Source organism: Lepidochelys kempii, chromosome 18 (assembly GCF_965140265.1).
Source record: "Lepidochelys kempii isolate rLepKem1 chromosome 18, rLepKem1.hap2, whole genome shotgun sequence".
Taxonomy (NCBI): Eukaryota; Metazoa; Chordata; order Testudines; family Cheloniidae; genus Lepidochelys; species Lepidochelys kempii.
In genome coordinates, this window is record NC_133273.1 from 7,878,979 (window position 1) to 7,903,906 (window position 24,928).

General features: G+C 48.9%; 1 protein-coding gene across 1 annotated transcript in view; it reads right to left on the reverse strand.

Moving 5' to 3' along the window:
• Positions 1-24,928, reverse strand: part of ATP13A2 (ATPase cation transporting 13A2) — a 70,760-nt gene that overhangs the window by 3,890 nt on the left and 41,942 nt on the right. The window contains exons 12-25 of the mRNA XM_073316703.1: positions 24,545-24,712; positions 23,152-23,262; positions 23,002-23,048; positions 21,794-21,982; positions 21,494-21,700; positions 8,602-8,715; positions 7,184-7,340; positions 6,516-6,636; positions 5,727-5,851; positions 5,140-5,300; positions 4,261-4,371; positions 3,300-3,379; positions 1,679-1,831; positions 790-886 (exon numbers count right to left, since the gene is read on the reverse strand). Of these exons, the coding sequence (XP_073172804.1) occupies positions 790-886; positions 1,679-1,831; positions 3,300-3,379; positions 4,261-4,371; positions 5,140-5,300; positions 5,727-5,851; positions 6,516-6,636; positions 7,184-7,340; positions 8,602-8,715; positions 21,494-21,700; positions 21,794-21,982; positions 23,002-23,048; positions 23,152-23,262; positions 24,545-24,712 (1,841 nt within the window). The remainder of the gene's footprint in view (positions 1-789; positions 887-1,678; positions 1,832-3,299; positions 3,380-4,260; positions 4,372-5,139; positions 5,301-5,726; positions 5,852-6,515; positions 6,637-7,183; positions 7,341-8,601; positions 8,716-21,493; positions 21,701-21,793; positions 21,983-23,001; positions 23,049-23,151; positions 23,263-24,544; positions 24,713-24,928) is intronic.

Genomic DNA, 24,928 nt, shown 5'->3' on the forward strand with positions numbered 1-24,928 from the left:
GAGAATCCCAGTTTGCTCTTGGCAGTAAAGGGGGCTATGACACATGGTTGGGCGGTTCCAATTCCAGCGGGCAGTGGTGCATTATGGTCTCTATCATTCTGTCCTTCAAAGTTACAAAGACCAGTTTACAAAGAGGACCCCCCCAGAGCCACAAACTATCCCACGTCACAGGATGCTCCCCAGCCTCTGAGCCCTGCCCCCCCCCAGATGCACATGCTTCCCTCTGCCCATTCATCTCAACCACCCCCTACTTTTGCTGAGCCCTGACGCTGCAGCCGAGGCCTGGAGGAGATCGCCTCTGAAGCCCACCCCCTCTCACTGGAGGGGGGGCTCTTGGAGACACTGGCGAGCACGGGAGCTCTGTGTTTTGCCTCCCTTGGGACTCCCAGCTCTGGCAGTATGCTGGCGAAAGGAGCTTGACTAACAGCCTCAGTGATCCGGGGGTCTGGTTATACCCGGAACAGCAATGCTACCTCCCCTCCAGTCAACCAGCGCGCCTCACTCTGGCCCTGTCTGGACACGCCACATCTCTCAGGGCACCAGGAGAGTTCAGTCTCCAGGGCCCGTTTGACTCTTGGCCTCTCTGCCCACACTCCCAAAGCAGCCAGCTCCATCACCTCACTTGCCCTGGCCAGCCAGCTGAGAGACAGCAGCAAGCAAGAGGCCCTTGCAGGATTCAAACCAGGGGGTTTAGAGGTGGGAGGCTCCAGGGTCTCCTTACAGCTTCCCAGAACCATCCAGTCCCCCTTTCTCCTCCAACCCACAAATGATGGTCCCCGAAACACTCACTGTGTAGAGTAGAAGCACGGAGACGAATTGCACCAGGCTGTACAGGGCCATGTATTTAAAAACCCCAAAGGAGGTGACCAGAGAACATCGGCCTTCCCTGAAAGAGAGATCAGAAAGACTTGACGGACCCGCCATTCGTAGACAAGGGGGCCAGGCAGTTCTGTGCAGGAGGAGAGGTATGAATCGACAGGACTTCATTTTGGAGCAGGGAGGAAGACCAGGTTTGTGGGCCAAGCAGCTGCCTCCATGGCTAGTTCAAAAGCCCTATAAGTGACATTGCCCCTAGCTCAGGGGCTAGGAGGAGAGGACAGAGTGAGGGGTAGGGGAGACTCCCTTTGCTCATGAACACAGCTCGGCAGCCAGCCTCGTGGCTAGGACCTCGCGCAGGTCACGGACACTCCCGGCAGGGTGAAGAGGAGAGAGGGCAAGGGTGAAGATATCAGGAAACACTGTTTCGCTAGGAGGGTGGTGAAGCACTGGAGTGGGTTCCCTAGGGAGGTGGTGGAATCTCCATCCTTAGAGGCTTTTAAGGCCTGGCTTGACAAAGCCCCGGCTGGGATGATTTAGTTGGGGCTGATCCTACCTTGAGCAGGGGGTTGGACTAGATACCTCCTGAGGTCTCTTCCAACCCTGGTATTCTATGATTCTATGATCTGGGAATGGGGAGTCAGAGGCCATGGTCAGGTCACTAAAATACAAGCACTGAGATTCTCAGAATATTGTTAATTAACATTAATTAATCTCCGCGTTCCAGGCCGCACACTGGCAGCCACTACACGCCCTTCCAGCCAATTTGCCAGCCCCTTGCCGTGTTCACATCTCCACCCCACCCCCATATTCCATTCCCCCCCGGCTCCCCGCCATGCGGTTCCAGGCGGACGCAGCCCACCTTATGACCATGGGCACACACTCGATGTTGGCGATTCTGGAGGTGAACGGCGAAGCCACGGAGGCCTCTGCCTCTGAGAGAGAGATCCCCACGTCGGCCGCCTTCAGCGCTCCACAGTCATTGGCGCCGTCCCCGCACATCCCCACGCAATAGCTGCGGCAAGAGACACGCACACACGAACAGGATAAGCCGAAGGATTCCCACCTCTTCCCTGCCAGGAAACGGAGCGTCCTGGATCCAGGTCGGAAAGCATGGGGTACGTAGCGTTAAAAGCACTGACGGTACATTGATAAAGGCGCCAAGCCCGTGCAAAGCTCTTCATAGCACCGAGCTTCACAAACCCACTGGGAGATGGGCTAGAATGATCATTGGTCCCATTTTAGAGACAGGAAAATGGAGTCACAGAGCTGGGGGGGACCAAGTTGCCCCAGAATCAGTGGCAGAGTCAGGAGTAGAACCCAGGAGTCCGACTCTCTGCCCTGCCCCCATTTAATTACGAAACATTGCTCCCCATAACAATCATTCCATAAAGATTAACTCAAATCCCCTTACAGGAGGGGAGACATTTGCAACCTGGTATAACGTTTAGATTGTAACCTCCTCGGGGCAGGGACCTAGTGCCTCTATTAATAAGGGCAACACACGCTTCCACCTGTCACATGCAGCAACTTCAGCCTGCACTGACTCTGGAAAAAGAGGAGGGCACTCAGCATTTCACAGAATCCACAGATTAAGGCCAGAAAAGACTTTAAGAATCACATAGGCTGACCTCCTACATAACCCAGGCCAGAGAATTTCTTGCTATGCACCGTTTTTTGCTAGATGAAAAAGCATCAGAAATGCCGACCACCACATACATACTAGTGGACTGTGATCAAGTCACTTCTTAAATTTCTTTGGACCTATGTAGGTACTAAAAACAAACCTGAAAGAGAAGTTGAAATGCTTATTATATTTTAAAAAAATCTTCCATCCCCCCACAATAACTCTACTTAAAACTCTTTAGACTCAAGTCAATAAGAGAAGTCAATTCAGCTTTAAGGACAAATGCGCTAATTTCTCAATTACTTAGATTAACTAAATGTATGTCCCTCTGGCTAAAAAAAACCCAAGATCTCCACTTCCAAAACGGCCAAAGCACCATAGCATTTTGGTTCCGAGTCCTCTACGACTTTCCTAAGGGTTTCTTGAATCATGAGCTTCTTATCTCTCCCCCGCAATCTGTAGTTAGAAAAATCATTGTTTCCACCTGCCTAGAGAAACCAGAGATGGGTATGGATCAAAAGCCAGGCCCTCAACAAGCTCAGATCTTGGGGAAAACTCCGATTTGAACATCACAGCTCAGACCCCCTCCTCTATAAAAGGGCCAAACCCCTGTGAATTTGGGGAAAAAGATGGATCCAGGTTTTGCAGCATGAAAGTAGGGTAACCCCCAGTTTTTGGGTGGGGGAGGGAAAAGATGGAAATGGATCCGATGGTGTGGTCGGTCAGAAGGTGATTTCACAGTTGCCAATAGCCCATGAGAAAGGAAGTGTACCACTTTGCATTGACAAGACGTTGCTTTGGAAGGAAGTGTTGGGTCTTAAACCGTCCTGTCACCCTCCTCTTCCCCCCAACTTACTTGAGGTCTTGTAAACTGTAAACCAGCTGTGTTTTCTGGTCAGGCAACATGCGAGCGAAAATCGTGGCCTGAATCAGGATCTGAAAGGGAAAGGGCTTCATGGTCAGGTAAGTCATGACATCAGAAGCATGTAAGCAGAGCTACAACCAGTGTGGCTACTCAGTAGAGACTAATGGACCACTGCTTTAAGGCAATGGGACGATGGGAGTGGCTGTGGGACGATGGGCGTGGCTGCTGAGGGCCATTCTCCTCGCTGTTGTGACTCTGGTCCCTGGATTGTTTCCACAGTGGTTAGGTCGGGGCAAGCAATGTGGCCATGCAGTATCCACTGCTGGTTCCCATGGGGACTCGGGAGTGTTTGGTCCAGGAGACGCCTCATAAATGACCAGTTATGACAGGAACCCAAGGAGCTACCCGTGGGAGAGGTTCCTAGCCATGGGTGGTGGTATCCTAGGCTGGGGAAGGCTGTGCCTTCCAAAACAGCTAGGTGTGGCCCCACCCATGCTCCTGACTTGGGCTGCTGCTGTGCCCCCTGCCCTCCTGGTGCTCGGGGGCGCTAGCTGGGTGCAAGGGCTGGTGGCCGCGGTTGGGGGGGCTCTGGCGGGTGCAGGGTCTTGGGGGGAAGGGGTGGGGCCACGGGCTAGCCTCCCTCAGCCGGCAGCTCATGCATCACCCATGCTCCTAGCTGCAATGAAACAGGGCCCTGAAATCCCACAGGGCAGGGGTTGCCTCCTTACACGATCTGTAGGGAGACACACTTATGGCAGTGCGGGAACGCTGCAGCTTGTGCACCTCTGTTCCGCTACTGCCAGGCACGGGCAGAAAACAAGGAGGAGAAGCGTCAAGCACAGACTGGTGGTGGGCAGGAGACCTTCGCCATCCCCACTGCCCTGCAGCTGCAATGCAGGCTTCACCACCAGCAGGCTGTTTCCATGAGACGGCGGGAGAGGGAAGGACTCACCCTGGGTAGCAGGTGGGGGAAGTGTTCACAAACCACAGCGAAGGATTTCCCATTCAGTGCTAAGTGGCAGGGCTGCTGCTCGAGGAAACAGCCATCCTGCTGGTACAGGCCCTGCAGAGCAAACCACACCACCAGCCGCTTAGCTCTTCGTGGACTTCACTTCTTTCCACAGTCTAACCTAGCCCCAGCGTCTGTGATCAGCAGCCAGGGGAGAGATGGCCGAGGGAGATCACCCCTCTCCACACCCAAACAAGAGCTGGATTTTGATTGAGCTGAGCCACCCCCGTCGGCCCCAAATCAGGGTCACACCCTGATCCACGACCCAGTCCCCAGCTCGCTGAGCCCGAGCAGTGGCTCCTTTGATGTGCCCTGCCCTGGCTGAGGAAGTGCAGGGTAGATCGGATCCCACTGCCTAAAGCAGCCGGAAGTTTGGAGCAGCTGCGCCTGCCGTGCTCCGGCCTGGGCCTGCCTGTTCCGGCGTAAGGGGGTCAGCTACAACTAGGGGATGAGTATGTTCTTGGGGGTGGGGAACCAGCCTGCCTGCAGGAGCAAGATATAGGACACGTGTACAGCTCCCAGCACAATGGGGCCCAGCTCCAGACAGGGGCCTCGGGGCAACACGACACTGCAGATAATAAAGAAGAGGAACGGACGAGGGCAAGTTACTGAGCCCCACTGCAGGGTCCTGGAGTCCTGGTGCTATGGGGCATGTGGCATCCAGCTCTCTGCTCACCACTGAACCCGCTGGATGCCTCACAAGGGGGACGGAAGAGGGCTCTTGCATGGCCCTGTTTGTTCCATAACCCATAGTATTGCATGGGGGGAAGGGATTCACACACAAGGCTGTTGGGTTTTCCCACAGTCCCAGCCGAGACTCACCTGTGGCTGCTCCTGCCCCTGGGGGTCGTCGGAGAGGATGAATTTGAGGGTGGCGGGTTTGTCGTGGCTGGGTGGCGAGGCATTCACGAAAACCACCCGCTCCTTCAGCTCCACCATCCGGCAGCTCTTGGCCACGTTCACCGCGGTCAGCATGTTGTCCCCTGGCAAGGAGAGAGGAATGGGGGAGTTCACACCTCTCAGAACCGTGCTGCATTAGCTGATGGTTTCACAACCAGAATCAGACTTAACACTGCTGATCTTGCCAAGGTTGTTAATAAATAAGGGACTGTGGACACATAAGCCTCCAAGTCCCCCTCCCACTGTGAAGGGGTCTGTTTTGCTAGCTCCATTTTACAGACGACTAAACTAAGGAACAGAGCAACTTGCCCAAGGACAGAGAGTCAGTGGCAGAGCCAAAAATAGAACCAAGGACTCCTGGCTCCCAGTCCTCTGCTCTAACCATTAGACCCCACACTTATAAGAAAGGCTGTTTACTCCTTTGCAGTTGCAATAAGCTTTAAACCCGTGATCTCTTCCTCAGATCTGGCCTCTCCTGTCCCAACCCCAGAAGCAGCTCTGCTGGTTACCTGTCACCATGATGGTGCGGATGTTTGCATTTCTCAGCAGGTGGATCACGGGGGCCGTCTCCGCCTTGAGAACGTTTCTCATCACGAGGAAGCCAAGGAGAGTCATTCCACTCTCTACGGCATCCCTGTCAGGACACAAGATGGCACTTGGCATAAGTGTCGGATGCCAAAACAAGATTAGGGGAGTGAATTAGACTGGCCGTTACTTTAGTATCTGATCCTTTAAAAGCCGTTTAGATCTCCCAATATTCATAGATTCAGATCAGAAGGGACCATTGCGATCATCTAGCCTGACCTCCTATTACACAGGACAGAGACCTTCCAGGAACTGAGTTTTGTTTCAATGCTGACCCTGGAGTGATCCCAAGAAGTGATTTTTATGTTTGCTGACAATTCCAAACAGACAAAAAAATCATTTTGGGTTGAATGAAACATTTGACCATTTTTCAACAGTTTTGATCAGTTTAATAAAATTAAAGAACATTTCTAAATGAAGCCTTGGATAAAAAAAACAAAACAAAAAACCCCCAAACACATCCATTGTTTGATTATTATTTATGGGTTTTCCTCCCCACCCCAGCTGAAACAACTCAGTGAAACAGACACAAATTTGTGGAACGGTGCAGTGTCACTAAGCAACTTTTTTCTTCGCAGAAAAGAATTATGGTCAAAAACTTTTGCCCAGCTCTAGCTGACTCAGGGAACTTGAAGTGCCCCAAGGCTCGTACAAGGAACGAAAGGAGGAGAGGAAAGTGAGAAGGAAGGAAAACTTCATGCAGGCTCACACACCTAGTCAGCTGCTGAGCTTCTTCAAAGGTTTTGATGGTAGTTAGCGTTTTGTAGGCTAGCCCCAGGACCCGGAAACCATCTGTAGTGTAGTGTCGTAACAACTGGGAGAAATCCAGAGGGACTGCAAAAAAGGGCTGTATCAGTTCAGAAATGCAGACTATGTCCAAGGTCCCAGGGACCACATGCAGAGTGAGTCTGGGAACAATGGCTGATCTAGTGTATATCAGCACTTTCAGGGCTACTGGAAATTCAAGAGGCAACTCATTTCACCTACTGCCCACAGGGTGGCTTGATCTCCTCCCTTTTCCTCCCAAGATAAGGGGCCAGGAAGTTGAAATAGCTGGCAATCAAGGTACATGATCTAGAGAGATTTGGATGGCAGAGATTCTTAGCCTTGCTCAGTGAGTACCTGCTCCTCCCGCCCTCCAAGTCCTAACAGCTGATCTCCTTGCTTGGTCTGCTATAGACAATGGCCTCCAACATCAGGCTGCCATAAACAGAGGTGTCACTATTGTTGCTGCTCATGAAATTTGAACCATTTGCCTCCTCTCTAGGTTGTCTTTGGAGAGCAAAGGGAAATGCTAACGGGTGGTTTCCACTGCCGACTGCCAAGCCCAGCAGGCAGGTCAGACATCCCTAGCTGTGAGATGTGGGTCCCTGCCCTTTACCTGTTTCTTCCTTACAGAGACTGGCCACCATCTCTGGAGCCCCCTTCATGTATGCCTCCGAAGGGGCGTCGCCAGGCAGCTTCACCAGGACGCTCATCCTCTGCAGGGAAGAGGAGAACGGGAACCGACGGAGAATCCCAGCGGATACCTTGTGTTTCTGGGGAGGGAATGGAATCCAGTGACATGCCCTGACAGTGCCGAGCGACACTAAGATTACATGGCACATCAGCCGTGGGTGGCAGGGTTCCAGTCACAAGGTGGCACATACCCACCCGCCAGAAGCACTGCTTGCTCCCGGGGTGGTAGGAATGGCACATCTGAATGGGAGCCGTGGGAGATTTTGTTTTTTGGGGGTGTCAAAAATGCATGTTGGTGAGCTCTGAAACTATTCACGAATTCAGGTTGAATTTGGCTAAACAATTTCGACTGAAAAATGATTATTTTTTAGTGTTAAAATGTTTCATTTCAACTTTTCATTTGGGACCAGTGTTTCAAACTCATATTTGGCCAATTTAAAAAAGCAAAAAAAAAACAAAAAAAACCCCTCCTGAAAATGACCAAATCAAAATGGAAAACCTGAAAAAAAAAATTTATTTTCACAGAATATCAGGGTTGGAAGGGACCTCAGGAGGTCATCTAGTCCAACCCCCTGTTCAAAGCAGGACCAATCCCCAATTTTTACCCTAGATCTCTAAATGACCCCCTCAAGGATTGAATCACAACCCTGGGTTTAGCAGGCCAATGCTCAAACCACTGAGCTATCCGTCCCTGTCCTGTAACCTTTTGGTCCACTTGAAACAAAAAGGGAAAAATTTCATTCTGAATCGACCCGAGAGGTTTTGGTTGATCTGAAACAAAAGGGTTTTGGAGTTTTCAATTTGATGAAACGTTGAAAGAATTCAGTATGGTTCGAAGTGAGCTGATCCCCCCGGGATTTTTTGCTGAGGTCCCCGAACCAAAACAATACGCTCGGCTCTGGTGCCTCTTCTACGTGAGCTCTTTGGTGTGGCAGAGAAAGGCCTGGACATGAGCCTAGACAATTTCAGACTGCAAGTGGGGCGTCGATTTTTAGCAGCGAGGGGGTTAACCCTTGAAACAATTTACCCAGGGTCATGATGGATTCTCCATCACTGGCTATTTTGAAATCAGAAGTGGACGTGTTTTCTAGGAGGTACGTGCTGGGAATTGCTTTGGGGCAGTTCTCCGGCCTGTGTTAGCCAGGGCTCAGACCAGATGATCACAATGGTCCCCTGTGGCCATGAAATCTATGTCACCCCAGCAGCAGGTGCCAGCCTAGTAGTTAAGAGAAACTAAGCTGCTCCCCTCTGAAGTACAGTACAAAACATCCCCTCCCTCCCACTCCAGCCATGGCACTTCCATCCCTGTGCAATCAGGACACCAGCTAAGCAGGGGCTTACCATGCCGTGGGGCTGTTCTTCCAGAGGGGGCGGCCTCATCACCGCTAGGACCTTTGTCCCGAAGTGCTGGACTGCGCGCAGTTTGGCCTCCTCCCACGTGGACTCCTCCAGGGTCTGAAACCAACAAAGTCAGGCACTTTAGAAGATGCCCCTTCTCTGCAAGCCCAGCATCTATTCCCCACCCAACAGCTGAGCTCACAGCACCGAGCCACACAAAACCAATGGGCTCGCTAAACAAAGGCAGCGATTTGCGTTTCAGATGCGGCCTCTTAGGATATGTCTACACAGCATTTTGGAGTGAGCCTCCCAGCCAGGGTCGAGGGGCTCGTGCTAGCACTTGAAGCCTTGGTTAGGGGGTGGGCTTCAGAGTCCAAGTTGCGACTTCAAAGCAGTGTCTCTACGGCTGTTTTTCAAACACTAGCACAAGCCCCTTTAATCCGTCGACCCTGTCTGGGAGGCTTGCTCCAGAATGCTGTGTAGACATACCCTTAGCTTTGCTGATGGAGCTGGTGCTTCCCTGGCTTTAACGCACAGACACAGGAGCCAGGACAGTGCTGGATGGAAGAGAGTAACTCCAAAACATGTTGACCTTTTAGATCTACTGATATGATGTTTAAAAAAGAAAAAAAATCCAGCTCTCCCCAGCTGCAGGAGTCGCCTCTCCACAGCTCCTGCCTGCAGCGGAATGCCTGTTTCATTCATTCAGTCACACCTGATCCATGAGGCAGGCAAGTGGGGACAGACTATGTCTCATCTAACCTCTCTTTGAACATTTCCAGGAATTGTGCTCTGACCACCTCTCCAGGGGTTGGACTTGGGGCCCCGACTTTTTTCACGAATGGGGCCCCGTGAATCTTTGGAATCTTTCCCTAAACTGTAGCCTAAATAACTACATTTTTTAACCTACCAGTCTGTGTGTTGATACTGGACCCAGTGCAGACAAACAATCCTCTTCAGGGCTTTGCTATGGCCTCCCTGAAGTACTTACACAGCACTGTTATTTATACACTGCTGGAGAGGCTTTGAGTAGACTAAATGTGTTGTTGGAAAAACAAAGTGCTGCAATTTAAGTGGCTTTTTCTCGACTTTCCCAACTGAGGGCACCACCTTGCTCAACAATGACAGAGCCTGGCAACATTGTTGGGTGAGACACGAGACTTTCATCGGTGTTATCGGTTCTGTAGCTATTCTAGAGACTACAACTCCCACGATCAATGGTCATAGAATCATAGAATATCAGGGTCGGAAGGGACCTCAGGAGGTCGTCTAGTCCAACCCCCTGCTCAAAGCAAGACCGATCCCCGACTAAATCATCCCAGCCAGGGCTTTGTCAAGCTTTGAGGTTTTAAAAACCTCAAAAGAAGGAGATTCCACCACCTCCCTAGGTAACGCATTCCAGTGTTTCACCACCCTCCCAGAGAAAAAGTTTTTCCTAATATCCAACCTAAACCTCCCCCACTGCAATTTGAGACCATTACTCCTTGTTCTGTCATCTGCTACCACTGAGAACAGTCTAGAGTCATCCTCTTTGGAACCCCCTTTCAGGTAGTTGAAAGCAGCTATCAAATCCCCCCTCATTCTTCTCTTCTGAAGACTAAACATCCCCAGTTCCCTCAGCCTCTCCTCATAACTCATGTGTTCCAGTCCCTTAATCATTTTTGTTGCCCTCCGCTGGACTCTTTCCAATTTTTCCACATCCTTCTTGTAGTGTGGGGCCCAAACTGGACACAGTACGCCAGATGAGGCCTCACCAATGTCGAATAGAGGGGAACGATCACGTCCCTCTGAACTAAGTCACATGGGCTGGACACACTCCAGACCTTTCAATGCACAGACAATTCATGTGAGGCAAAGTGCTTTCAGCTACAAACCAAGCTGGTGGCAAACACTTCTTTGCCCCAATGTCTCCATCTCTCCCTTCAGGCCAGTGGATGCCCTGAACAGTTCCCAGGTGAGGTGGGCAGCAAACAAACATGGAGAGCGAGGCCATCCAAGGACCTCTCGCTTTGCTACACAGGAGGCCTGAGATTCAGTGCCAGAGTCCTGCACTTTGAGAGCAAAAGTGGGGGTGAGGGAAAATGCCCTGGAGCCAGTGCATACAGATTACACACAAACACACATCACATTAATAGGTATTATGCTCATGGTATTAATAGTGTGTCTGTGTTGGGTATGAATTATAAGAACATAAGAATGGCCCAACTGGGTCAGACCATCTAGCCCAGTGTCCTGTCCTCTGACAGTGACCAATGCCAGGTGCCCCAGAGGGAATGAACAGAACAGGTCATCATCAAGGGATCCATCCCCGCAACCCATTCCCAGCTTCTGGCAAACAGAGACGAGGGACCCCATCCCTGCCCATCCTGCCTAATAGCCATTGATGGACCTATCCTCCATGAATTTATCTAGTTCTTTTTTTAACCCTGTTATGGTCTTGGCCTTCACAACATCCTCTGGCAAGGAGTTCCACAGGTTGACTGCGTTGTGTGAAGAAATACTTCCTTTTGTTTGTTTTAAACCTGCTGCCTATTAATTTCATTTGGTGACCCCTAGTTCTTGTGCTATGAGAAGTAGCAAACACACTTCCTTACGAATTATGCTTATTCCTGCTCACTTGTGCTAAGGCGTATACCCCACAATGCCCTGGGACAAGTACAGCTTAGCACTTGGCATAGGCAAATACAGAAACCGTTAAGAGTTAGATGGACGAGCATCATGTACTAACATGCAATATCTGGAACAAAAGTACAATGCGGTGCAAGGAAATAGTGTAAGATGTAGGAACACTTTAGGGCAGAGGTGGGCAAACTACGGCCCGTGGGACCGTCCTGTCCGGCCCCTGAGCTCCTGGCCCAGGTTGCTCGCCCCCAGCCCCTCCCCTGCTGTTCCCCCTCCCACTGCAGCCTCAGCTCACTGCACTGCCGTCGCAACCCTCCGGGCGGGGGGGCTGCGAGCTCCCGGAGCAGCGTAGCTGCAGAGCCCGGCCTGACCCAGCGCTCTGCGCTGTACGGCTGGCTCCAGCCGGGCGGTTCAGCTGTAGCGCCGCCAGCCACTGGTGCTCCAGGCAGCGCAGTAAGGAGGCAAGGAGCGGGGGGGTTGGAGAGAGGGCAGGGGAGTTCGGGGGTGGTGGTCCAGGGGCGGGGATGTGGATAGGGGTTGGGGCGGTCAGAGGGCGGGGAGCAGGGTGGTTGAATGGGGGCAGGGATCCCGGGGGGACAATCAGGAAGGTGGGGGGTTGGATGGGGTGGCGGGGTCAGTCGAGGAGAAGGGGCGGTTGGATGGGGCAGGAGTCCTGGGGGGGCAGTCAGGAAGGAGAGGGGAGTTGGCTGGGGCGGCGGGGGGCAGTTGGGGCGGGCGGTCCGGGGGCGGTTGGATGGGGCGGCGGGGTTAGTCAAGGAGAAGGGGCGGTTGGATGGGGCAGGGGTCCTGGGGGGGCAGTCAGGAAGGAGAGGGGAGTTGGCTGGGGCGGCGGGGGGCAGTTGGGGCGGGCGGTCCGGGGGTGAGAAGCGGGGGGGGGGGAGGCGTTGGATAAGGGGCAGGGACCGAGCCATGCCTGGCTGTTTGGAAAGGCACAGCCTCCCCTAACTGGCCCTCCATACAATTTCAGAAACCAGATGCGGCCCTCAGGCCAAAAAGTTTGCCTGCCCCTGCTTTAGGGAGTATCTTTAAACCCTGTAATGCCTGGCATTTATTATTCAAAATGAGAGATGGGAAGATACAGGGAGGCACCAAACAAAGCTGGTACCAGCTGGCTAGTTCAACATGAAGTTTAAGTGATATGAACAGTGCTGTGTAACTTGTAAACACCCATGCTATAAACGATGGCTAGTTTAAGTGGGCATTTGGGAAGCACCTCTTCTGCATAAGGTGAACTGAACATGAAGCCAGAATTCACTTCCTGGGAAGAACTGGTGATGTATTAACTCTTTCTTTCCTGTACCATATTACTTTGTCTTTGGACAATAACCAAGCTCAGCCAGATTTATTGGGTCTCTTGAACATTATTAATATTGAACCACAAGTGTAGCCAATTAGTTGGTTACACCTTTCAGTGAATAGTTGGCGAGCCAGGCAGGAGCCGTTTGCTAAACCAATTTGGCATGGGGCAATGGGCCATTTGGATTCAGGATAGCAATCTCATAGTGGTTGGATTTTGGGGGCTAGCGGTCCTAACTACACGTGCAGCAGGCTAGCCCGTTTGGGGGGGGGGTAAGGAGGGTTTATAATAAGTGTTAAATTGGCACAACACCTTAAATAACCAGTTAAACTAATAAAAGCAAACTATTTTTCTGGGCATAAAGTCATACTTTAAGAATACAGAAAGACTAATTACAAGGCAATCTTTTTCTGGGCTGAATGCCCAGATACAACAAACGTTAAAACAGCAAAATGCCAAAATCCAAGAATTAGCAGTAATGATGGCCAAAAACCATCATAAAAGAGCTCTAGAATCTTTTGTATGAAAACATGTAACTAATTATGGGGCTGGTTCACCCACGCGGGTCACAACCCTGGGATTCTTTCTGTGAAATGAAAAGGAGTACTTGTGGCACCTTAGAGACTAACCAATTTATTTGAGCATAAGCTTTCGTGAGCTACAGCTCACTTCATCGGATGCATACTGTGGAAAGTGTAGAAGATCTTTTTATATACACACAAAGCATGAAAAAATACCTCCTCCCACCCCACTCTCCTGCTGCTAATAGCTTATCTAAAGTGATCGCTCTCCTTACAATGTGTATGATAATCAAGTTGGGCCATTTCCAGCACAAATCCAGGTTTTCTCCCCCCCCCCACAAACTGGTTTGGGAATACAGACTAACACGGCTGTTACTCTGAAACCTTTTTGTGAAATGAAAGTTAAACAAAGAAGGAAACAAGTCAAAGGACTAAAAGGAGGTTAAAGCTAGAATGAGATCAAAGGAAGAAATTAAAATAGCAAACGGACAATATCAGCAACTGTAATGCAGTTGTACCTTCTTACAGTTTACAAGAAGTGAAGGGAAGACCAGGAGATTGTCAGGTAAGGTACAGCCAACAAGGGGGATAGAAGTTAGGCTGGCAAAGACAGGTTAAAAAGCCTTAAAACTTGTACTAAGTGGCCCAGAAACAGTTAACTGCAGCAAGAAAGAGCATTAGGAGTGCAGGCACAAGCAACAGAGACTTGGGGAACAAATTCAGGTTATGTAGGGATAGTAGCAGTGCTCACTCTCCTCCCAGAGTGGGGATAAAATGCAGGTGTCCTGGCTCCCAGCCCCCTCTCCCCCTGCTCTAACCCACCAGACCCCACTCCCTTCTCAGAGCTGTAACTTTTTATTTGATTTAAAGTGAATGTAGTAAAGTGGTAAGACACCACTGCAGGTTCGGCTCTGGTCACTACAGTTTCAAGCTCAAAAGAACGAAGTCACCTCTGCGACTTGCTTCAGATTATAGTCTCTAGGATCACAAAGATCAAGGATAGTGACCACCACACAGACATTCACAAGTACAAGGTCTAGTCTGTTTTATCAACGTTATTAACGTTACAATTACGCTTATAATTATCCAAGCGTATAGAAATCCTATAAAGACCAATGCACGAGCTACAAATATAATTATACAGGACTCACATCCTTAATGATACTCTTAAACTCTGATGGCTGCCTTGCCCATTGAGCCTCAGTAGAGGGATGGTTCCTGCTGGAGTTTTCCCGTAGGGAACTCATTTTACCCAATCTGGGCACCCTCTTTTTATAACGTGATTCTAACTACACCTCATTAGCATTTACACACACAGTGCACCCTGCGGTGAGAGCAGGGGTTCTCAGACTTTTGTCCTGGTGACCCCTTTCACACAGAAAGCCTCTGAGTGCAACCCCCCTTATTAATGAAAAACACATTTTTATATATTTAACACCAATAAATGCGGGAGGCAAGGCGGGGTTTGGGGTGGAGGCTGCCGGCTTGCGACTCCCCAGGTAATAACCTCGCGACCCCCAGTCCGGGAACCCAATCCAGGGCGTGTGTTAGAAAAATATAACTACTGGGTATCTTGTAAGCAAAAAAAATTACTGATAATTTTTTGCAGTTCCACCCATTGGCACCTCGTTTCCCGTAATCTTGTGGCATCAGGGTCATTCTTTGGTCACTTACTTATGTCAAGCATTTCTTAAACCTATGACTTAGCACGGCGAAGCTGGCATTTTACAGGGCTCAGCCTGTAGGCCTTAAATTTCAGCCCTCCTTACTTAGATACCTAATGCAGACTTCTCCCTTTTAACTACTAATCAATCCTATAGTGCTCTAATCCAACAATTTAAATCTGTTTCACATACAGTGATTATATAGGACACGACGTGTTAGTTAATCCTAACATCGCACAATAAATGAATGATAAAGTGAAGTCACTGGCTACAGAGCTAACCTTCTTTCACTATCATTTTTACATTTGGGTCAGGTTTTTCCTTTATGTCCTTTCTCTGTCCCGCCCCCCCGCACCCTTTCTTTTCTTCTCTTGTACTATTCACTCAGCTCAGTTTGCTACGCTTGCTGGTGCTGCACTTTCAAATGCCCTCACAAAGTTAATCAATCTCCACTGGCTTATGCTTCCCTCCCTTCCTATGCTGCTTCTTCCATCTCGGTCCTCCCCCTTTGTTTTAAGGGTTATAGTTATTACAGAAACACCCACTGCACAAAGAGATGGGGGAAACGGAAAAAAAATATCAACAAAGAAATAATCAAAGTACTTCAAATAAAAACTTTACTTTAAATAAGTCCAGCAAGACTAATAGGTTTAACCCTTCAGGAATGCAACAACTAAAGGAACTCCAAACTTTCCCGAAGATATGGTTGCCAAGAAACAAAAATGCTAATTTTAAAAACTAGCCACTAATATATGAAACATGGTGGTTTTTTTTATTCCTATACAGTAGTATTCTTAAGGTAAAAGTAACGTAAAATGCCTTAAGTTAATTAAACTAATACAAAGACGTAAGCAAATAACTTCATAGGGATTTTTATCAATTCTTATAAGTAGTTTTAAATAAAAAGGTAACAAAACAAAGAACCTGCCATATTACGTATTTAATTCTTTTAATGTTTGTTTTCTAAAATACATTGCCTTAACGTTAAGTTCTTAACGACTTAGCTTGCAGAAGTATAAATACAATTTTGACACCACTCGTCTTTAATCGTAAGCTTGTCCTATCTTTTATGCACAGTGCGTGTGCCATACGACTTTTTGATTTTACTTTGTTACAACAAAAATCAAATTTGCACTCGTTATCAAATATATATTAGTGGTCCCACAGTATTTTAACCCAGTGGTTGGGTTATAACCATTTCCTCACAATACCAATTCAATTTTTTGCAAAGCTCTAAAAGGCGACAGTGATTAACATATGTACATATATTTCTGCCCCACTAAACAATTCAATTGCAGACAAAGGTTTCTTTTTTATTATTAATCAAAACTTTTTTGCTCAAAGAAAAAAAATAAAGAAAACTGAAGGGGAGAACCTCAATATTGAGGCAAAAATATTAATAAAACCATAACTTTTTAAAGGCTTTATAAACCTGTTTGTGCCTTTATCACTATTAAAATATAGTTATAGCTAGGTCATAGCTAATTTTTTTTAAAAAATATACACAGTATGTCTGGTTATACTGCAAAACATGATAGCTAATCAAATAAACCGCAACAGGGTTCCGTCGGTCTCTCTCAAGCATCAGCAAATGTCATAAAAGTTCATTACTCTCAATGTGTTCGAATAAATCTGCATTTAAACTTCACTTTGCTTTAGTTTTTACACTATTTTCTTTTGTGCTCTGTTAACAAAAGTGTTGATTATTAAAGTTTGTGCTTTCAAATATTGGCCGAAAGTTTAATTGCTACAACAAGCAAATTAACTCTCCAAAGCTTGGGTAAAAAGTCTATTGCTAACTCTCTTCTTAAAACAGAGTGCTTGGGGCAGGAGGAAGAGCAATACATCTTCTCACAGAAGATAGCGAGCATCAGACTGAGCTGTCAAGTACTATATTTATTACGGAAAACTAGTAATGCCCATGTTAAGGAAGTACAAATAAATTATATATAACAAAAGGAATAAAAAAAAAAGAACCAGGTCATGCTTCTGTCATATGCTGTAGCAAAGCATAACTTGTGTTATAAATGACTTGGTCCCTATTACATGGTAAATAAACTGAGCTCATCTGTGTATAAATTTGGGTTACTGGAAACAAAAGAAATGTGGAGAAATTTATCAAGTTAGCCAACTTAAGCAGTTGAAAGGTGAACCCCACAAACCAGAGACAAGAATATATCAGTGAACAGGGAAGAAACTCCCAGGCGTCCGAAGAAACAGAAAAGATAAAGTGCTTTATAAATTACAGATTGGCCAACTACACTTATAGATTCATAGATATTAAGGTCAGAAGGGACCATTATGATCATCTAGTCCGACCTCCTGCACGACGCAGGCCACAGAATCTCACCCACCCACTCCTGTGAAAAACCTCTCACCTATGTCTGAGCTATTGAAGTCCTCAAATCGTGGTTTAAAGACTTCAAGGAGCAGAGAATCCTCCAGCAAGTGACCCGTGCCCCATGCTACAGAGGAAGGCAAAAAACCTCCAGGGCCTCTTCCAATCTGCCCTGGAGGAAAATTCCTTCCCGACCCCAAATATGGCGATCAGCTAAACCCTGAGCATATGGGCAAGATTCACCAGCCAGATACCCAGGAAAGAATTTTCTGTAGTAACTCAGATCCCACCCCATCTAACATCCTATGACAGGCCATTGGGCCTATTTACCATGAATATTTAAAAATCAATTAATTGCCCAAGTCATGTTATCCCATCATACCATCTCCTCCATAAACTTATCGAGGATAACCTTAAAGCCAGATAGGTCTTTTGCCCTCACTGCTTCCCTTGGAAGGCTATTCCAAAACTTCACTCCTCTGATGGTTAGAATTGCCTTAATAATGTTAAGTTCTTAAACCACTTCAACCTACCATCTATGGACGACTGTGTAAGCAACGAACTATAGAACCATTAAAGAGACCACTAGTCCGGGCAGGGCTAACTGTTATTTAAACTGTATATTGTTAAATACAGTGGGTTTATGCATACACCTGTGGTTTTGACTCTCTCTCATTAGAATATAGCTAAATTTGTTTTTTGTTTAAAAGCAAACGTATCATTGTGGGCGGTCTTTGTTAATTAGCATAATAGCGTCTTATCAAGATTGTGCATAAAACTCAATAGCTGGGCAAAAGACTGTTCTACAGTCTGGCATCTTTCAAATAGGAGACTCCAAAAACGAGATGGAATTATTGATTGTATTTCAGGACTATTTGGATCTAAAATGTCTATTTGGAACAGGGCTGCTATAGAAAATAAAAAAAAGTCATGAACTATTTTGAACATCGGGCAGCTGAAACGGTCTCTAAACCAATCGTTTGCGACATGGAGGACCGAGCTATTATAAACATGGGATGTGCTATATAAGAGGCATAACACTGCTAAACCGGTTAACCAAACAAGAAAAAAATCTATGAATTAGTCACAAAGGATAGTAAGATAATCAGGAAAAATTGTGTAGGTAAAAAAACCCAAAAACTAAATGAGTTGCTTGTGGGAGTTATGCATTAACTACCATAAGATTCAAAAGGAAAACCTGCTTAATCTGCCTAAAATTCAGTCCATTTTGATCAATTTCGTGGCCATAGGATTTTAAAAAAATAAATCATAAATGTCATGATTTCAACTCTTTAAAGCTGAAAAGTCACGGTGTTGTGATTGTAGGGGTCCTGGCGCAAAAAGGAGTTGTGGGGGGAGAAGGGGGAGTTGCGGTACTTCTCCTCTTACTCCTGCGCTGCTGCTGGCGACGGCGCTGCCTTCAGAGCCGGGCGGGCCGAGGCGCCGTCAGGCCGAGCCACCGTCAGCAGCAGAGCTGGGCCCTCAGTCAGCAGCCGCCGCCGTCCGGCCACCCAGCTCTGAAGGCAGCAGCGCAGAAGTAAGGGTGGCACGGTCTGGTATTGCCACCCTTACTTCGGCGCTGCTGGCAGGGCGCTACCTTCAGAGCTGGGCACCTGGCCAACAGTGGCCACTCTCCAGCCGCCCAGCTCTGAAGGCGGCAGTGCAGAAGGCAGGGTGGCAATGCTGCGACCCCCTGCAACTCCCTTTTGGGTCAGGACCCCCAGTTTAAGAAAAGCTGGTCTCCCCTCCTGAAATCGATATACTATAGGGTAAAAGCACACAAAAGGACAGATTTCATGGTCTGTGATGCGTTTTTCATGGCCGTGAATTTGGTAGGGCCCTACTTATTAATGATAAGCAATTAGCAAGGTGGTATTGCTCTGTGTAGAACAAAAAACAATTATAAATTGGCAATGCACTAAATTGTGCAGACAAATTCTCTTTTGCACAATTTGTACTTTGGGGTCAGTGACACTGCATCCTAAAACCATATTGCTCAGTGTCTGGTTCTGTGTATATTTCTTTTACGGTATTGTTACAAATACTAGATACTGACACTGAAACATTCGATAACTTGGCTACTGTGCACTCAGTAGGTTACCAAAAAAAAAAAAAAAAAAAAGAGGAATCTACAAGGAACAAATGGATCTACCTCAGCTACCCGTTTCAATGCAAATCTGGAGGGGGGAAAAATCACTGTTTTTCTGTTAAGGAATATCAATACATATGTGATTCTTTTTCACTTTGCATCTTCAGTGTGTGCCCATGCAGGCCTGGACCAGTATAATGAGAAAGCAAAGCTAGCAAGCTTCCCATGGCATGAGACAGTAGTGGCTAAGAGGCAATCACCCGCAATAAGAGTAACCTAGAACAGGGGTGGGCAAACTTTTTGGCCCAAGGGCCACACTGGGGTTGCGCAACTGTATGGAGGGCCGGGTAGGGAAGGCTGTGCCTCCCCAAACAGCCTGGTCCCCGCCCCCTATCCGCCCCCTCCCACTTCCCGCCCCCTGACTGCCCCCCTCAGAACCCCTGACCCATCTAACCCCGCCGCTCCTTGTCCCCTAACCACTCCCTCCCAGGATTCCCCGCCCCTAACTGCCCCCCAGGACCCCACCCTCTATCCAACCCCCCCTACTCCCTGTCCTGAGTGCCCCAACCCCTATCCACACCCCTCCCCCTAACCGCCCCCCGGACCTCACCCTCATCCAACTCCCCCTGCTCCCTGTTCCCTGACTGCACCTCGGGACCCCCTGTCCCTTGTCCAACCGCCCTGCTCCCTTACCATGCCGGAGCCAGCCACGCCGCCATGCTGCCCGACAGGAGCGGCGGGCCAGAGCGCTGCCGGCGTGGCTGCAGGGGAGGGGCTGGGAGCTCAGGGGCTGGGCAGGATGATCCCGCCCGCCGGATGTGGCCCACAGGCCGTAGTTTGCCCACCTCCGACCTAGAATATGAATAGGCAGCACTGCGTAGTTACTAATTATAATTGTACTCAAAACTTCTGTTTTACTCCTCACATAGGTCGGTACGGTGTCATACAATACTAATGCCCATCCCAAGTTTACAAAATAAATACACAGTTCAAAGTAAGTCCCAGCACCAGGATGAAGTAAAAAATATGTGTGCGCCAGTTTTTAAGTGTATATAGGGATCCCCTAACTTTGCATTTTAAAACCTTATCGGAACACAAAGATACTCCACTTGGTTCAGATGAGCACTGGCATTCTTAAAGCAGCCCAAACCTTGGATAACCTTATCCATGCAGGTGACCCGGCGGGACTACTTTCCCGCACTTGGGCAGAAGTTGTGTTGAAGGTTCTGCGTCTACGACAAGGTGTATTCGTTTTAATTGTACTAATACTGCTGCTTATGCAGTTTGCTAAACAGTGTCAATCTGCCATGAAACCTCTTACCGTTGCCTCATATATTAATTTGGCTACGGTATAACCCTGATATAATTATTACGCTGTCAAGTGGGGGACGGTTAGCCAACGCATATGGGTTATACACACATCACATTACGAGGTATTATTTGCAAGGTATTAACATGAGATATATAAGTGTCGGACAATCATGTTAAGTTGGATTATGCTTATTCTTGCTCACTTATGCTAAGACATACATCCCAAGATGGCCTGGGACACGTATACCTAAGCACTTGGTATAGGCAAATACAGAAACGGTCAAGAGTTACACGTCATGTACCAAAAAGTAATATCTGGAACAAAGGAACAACGCGGCACAAGGAATCATGTAAGATGTAGGAACGCTGTAAGGAGTATCTTCAAGCCCCCTAATGCTTGGAATTCAATATTCAAAGCAAGAGATGAGAAGGCACAGGGAGGCATCAAAGACAAAGCTGGCACCAGCTGGTTAGTTAAACTTTAAGTAACTTGACCAGCACTGTGTAACTTGTAAACAGCCATGCTATGGTGGCAAGTTTAAGGGGAGCATACCTTCTGTGTAAGCTGAACTGACCACACTGTGAGAATTCTCTTTCTTTCCTGTACCACATTGCTTTGTCTTTAGACAATAGATCTGGCTGAGCTTGGTTATTTGGTCTCTTGAACATTCCCCAGTAGAGTCAACTAGTGGCTATCTCTTTCAGTCAATACCTCAACAGCAGCCTCTCTGCAGCAGAAATGGGCTTCCCAAGGTGTGTCTTCTGGTCTCTCTTGGCTAGAGGGATGAAGGCTGCGATGCAGAGCCTGTGAAGTTGGGTGAGGTGGAAAGAGGAAGCAAATTGGGGGAGGAGGGGGGGAGGGCCCTAAGGCTCGGCGGGATACAGAAGGCCAGCCGCTATCTCACCACTTCTGCAAACCACCCAAAGACGCAAGCCAATACACACTCCCCTGAAAGCTTCCAAACTTCCCCCTGCACTCCCAAAATCAGTCCAAAGCCTTTTGGCTCACACCCTGATTCCTCTCCCTCTTACCCAGCCGGTGGATTCCACCATCTTGAGGTCCATGGGGTCTCCTATGAGCTGCTCCATCAGCAGAGACACACCGTGGCAGGTGGCCAGCGAGTACAGCAAGGGGCCATCGGCCAAGCAGCGGGGCTCGTGGGTGATGGGCAGGAAGCAGTTATTCTCCACGGGAACGACGCCCCAGACATCCAGGCCTTCCTCTGTGAGGGTCCCTGTCTGCAGCAAGGGGGAGAAGACAATTTGATCAGCCCACAAGCTGGCAGGCTGTCAAGCCAGCTGCAGCCCCGGTGCACGAGCCCAGGGACTCACCTTATCAAAGCAGAGCAGGCGGATTTTCCCGCAGAGGTTGATCCGGGGAGGGCTGATGCAGAAGATGCCATGTTTCTTCAGCCTGTTCTGGGCGTAGATTGTGCCCACGGTCATCGCAGCAGGGAGAGCCGGGGGCACGATGACTGTGATGAGATCCAGCGCACGGATAATTATTTGCCGGAGAGGAACCTGTCCAGGAGCGACAGCCAGGAACGGGGGGTGGGAGAGGAGAGAGAACACGAGAGCTCAGCTTAAATTGGGTGTAGGATCTTCGGGAGTGGGGGTTCTGCAGGACACACTAGCCCACAGTGCAGCACCCAGATCCGTGGGTCACCTGAGCAGCATCGGGAGCAGATGCACCATGGAGCACAAATGCCCACAATACCCTGCACGGGTGTATTTAATAAAGCTAAACCAGCTTTTCACCAGCAGCCTTCACCTGGGTTTGAGAGCTCCTGGGATTTCCCAGATCTTTCCTTATCAGAGACACACACAAGCTTGCCATGCCCCTGACAACTCCAGACAGAGCAGAAAGGAAAAACAACTTAGAATGTGATCCAGGTTTTCAGACGCCACAGCTCCCTTTTTGGAGAGCATGATTTGCCCCAGCACTTTCGCAAGCATATGGATTGAGATCATAGAATGCAATGAGATCATAGAATAATCAGGGTTGGAAGGGATCTCAGGAGGTCATCTAGTCCAACCCCCTGCTCAAAGCAGGACCAACACCAGCTAAAACATTCCAGCCAGGGCTTTGTCAAGCCCCCTAATGATGATCAAATACCTGATGATTTGCACCTAGGCATTTCTGCAGGTCCCCCACCTGCAGTCTGTAAATTTAACATCTTGCCTCTGCTTCCTTCCTCAACAAAGACAAGCTGTGTCTGCCATTAGCCCTGCAGGGCCCAGGAAAGTTGAACTGGGGGGTTTATTCTGTGTCAGCCAACTCATCTGCAGGCTGTTTGTTACTAGGAAGGATGAGAGAGCCAGAAGGAACCCAGAGCAGATCCCGGGTGGAGTCTGCAGTGCTGGCTGTTAGAGAAAACTGGAGGTAGAGCAATGCCTAGGGTTTCTCCCATGCCAGCATCTGTAACAGAGCCAAACTTGTCTGGACCATTCCTGATCTAAGCCCTGGATCCAAATCAAAGGAGGGGCACAAAAGGGAGAGGGCTGGGAGGAGAGAAATTTCCCCATCACTGGCAACTTACCTGGTTTTTAATCAAAATCACAGTGCTGTATGTGGTGCCGATAAGAGCTGCAAGAGAGAGAAGGGACGGCTGTAAAGTGGATTCATCAGTTAATAAGACACTCAGCACCAGACGACTGCTGCTTGCAAGGCCGCCTGCTTTCAGACGTACCCAGAACTGCAAGGAAGAGGACAAACTTCACCGCATCCCTGTAGAACCTGAAGCTCACAGGCTTGGGGTAGAGGATAGAGCTGATCAGGTCCCCTTTGGCTGTACAGAACCCTGCGGGAGAGAGGAGGCAAGGAAAAGAGATGCTTATGGGACTTGGAAACTCACATTGTGAATTGTGGCCATTAAAAGCCATAGATCTTTGGGAGAACTGAAGAAGCCGCCCTGTGATTCCCTTTGACATAACAGCTCATCTCAGAGCAGAGAGGCTCTTCCAACACAGCTGAAACACTGAATTCAAAAGCAGGGTTTCTGTCCACACCCAACACGATCAGCTCAGAGCTCCTGACTGTGGGGATGTAGCATCTCTCAACCCTTGCTCACGAGCCTGGCTGCAACAACACTGACAGGCCGTAACCACGATTCTTCTGCTGTGCGAAGGGGATCCCCTAAGCGCCTGTGCGCATGGGGTGCATGCATGCCCGCCCGTCTGTCCAGGTTAGTTGGTTTTTCACTTGCCCTGAAAGAAAGGAGAGAAGACTTTCCTTCCCCTTTCTGCAGAGCTCAGTGTTCTCCAGCTGTACTCGCCCTGGGGGCAGGGAATCCCCAAAAGCACAGGTGGGAATCCGAGTCTCCAAGGCTGTAGGCGCGGGCCAGTGAAACATGTTGTGAAAATGCTGCCCGGTTGGTGCTCTGAGTCACGAGAGAGCAGGGTCAGTGTCCACGTTACACTCCACATGCTCTCCCTGCAGAGCGGGAGGGTCCCAAGGAGGGCACGGCAGAGAACGCTAGGGGGTAACAGGCTAACTACAGAGAACGAGAAGTAGCCAGCAGCCTAGGAATGTTACAGGTTTCAGCAGGAGAACGGCTCTGCCATGGTGCCAGGCTAGCCAAGGAGACAATACACTTTAATTTGGCTTCTAAGAACATTCTGTTCAATGGACCAGAGCTAAACCAACAGCGAAGTCGCTAGTACAAGTGTATCTGGACAGAAGGAGAATTGTTATCTGGCCAGAATAAAACAGAACCAGCCCCATGTGTCAAATCCAGGGAGCAATGATACTTGAACATAAGAACGGTCAAATTGGGTTAGACCAATGGTCCATCTACCCCTATACCCTGTCTTCCAACAGTGGCCAGTGCCAGGTGCCCCAGAGGGAATGAACAGAACAGAGAATCATCAAGGGATCCATCCCCCGTCATCCACTCCTAACTTCTGGCAAACAGAGGCTAGAGACACCATCCCTGCCCATCTTGGCTAATTGCCATTAATGGACCTAACCTCCAAGAACTTATCTAGTTCTTTTTTGAACCCTGTTGTAGTCTTGGCCTTGGGCACGGTACAGATGGGAACTAAGGACCGGGGGGATCTGGGTTTGCTCCCCAATGCAGCTACCTGTGCGTGTCACCACAGCCAGGACCTCCTTGCCCACATAGGATTTGGCTTGGAGAACCTGAGTCCCGCAGAATAGCGTGTGCCGTTTGTGCTCCTCGGGAGAATAGATCATGTTGGCAGCTTGGGGTCCGCTGGGTAAAGGTGTCTTCATCACTGGGACACTCTCCCCTACAGGAGAAAATCAGCTGGAGAGTGAGGTTATGGATAGACAGATTCGTACAAACATGCCTTCATATTCAGCCAGTGTTTGAGTTCTCGCTGCGCAGGAGTGGGGCTGGGGGAGAACAAGGGCAGGTTGGGAATCCTTCAGGATCCACCATCCATGCTCTTAGTTTCCCCAACACACTCTTCAAAAGCCCCCTTGCTGGACAGATCCACCCTTCA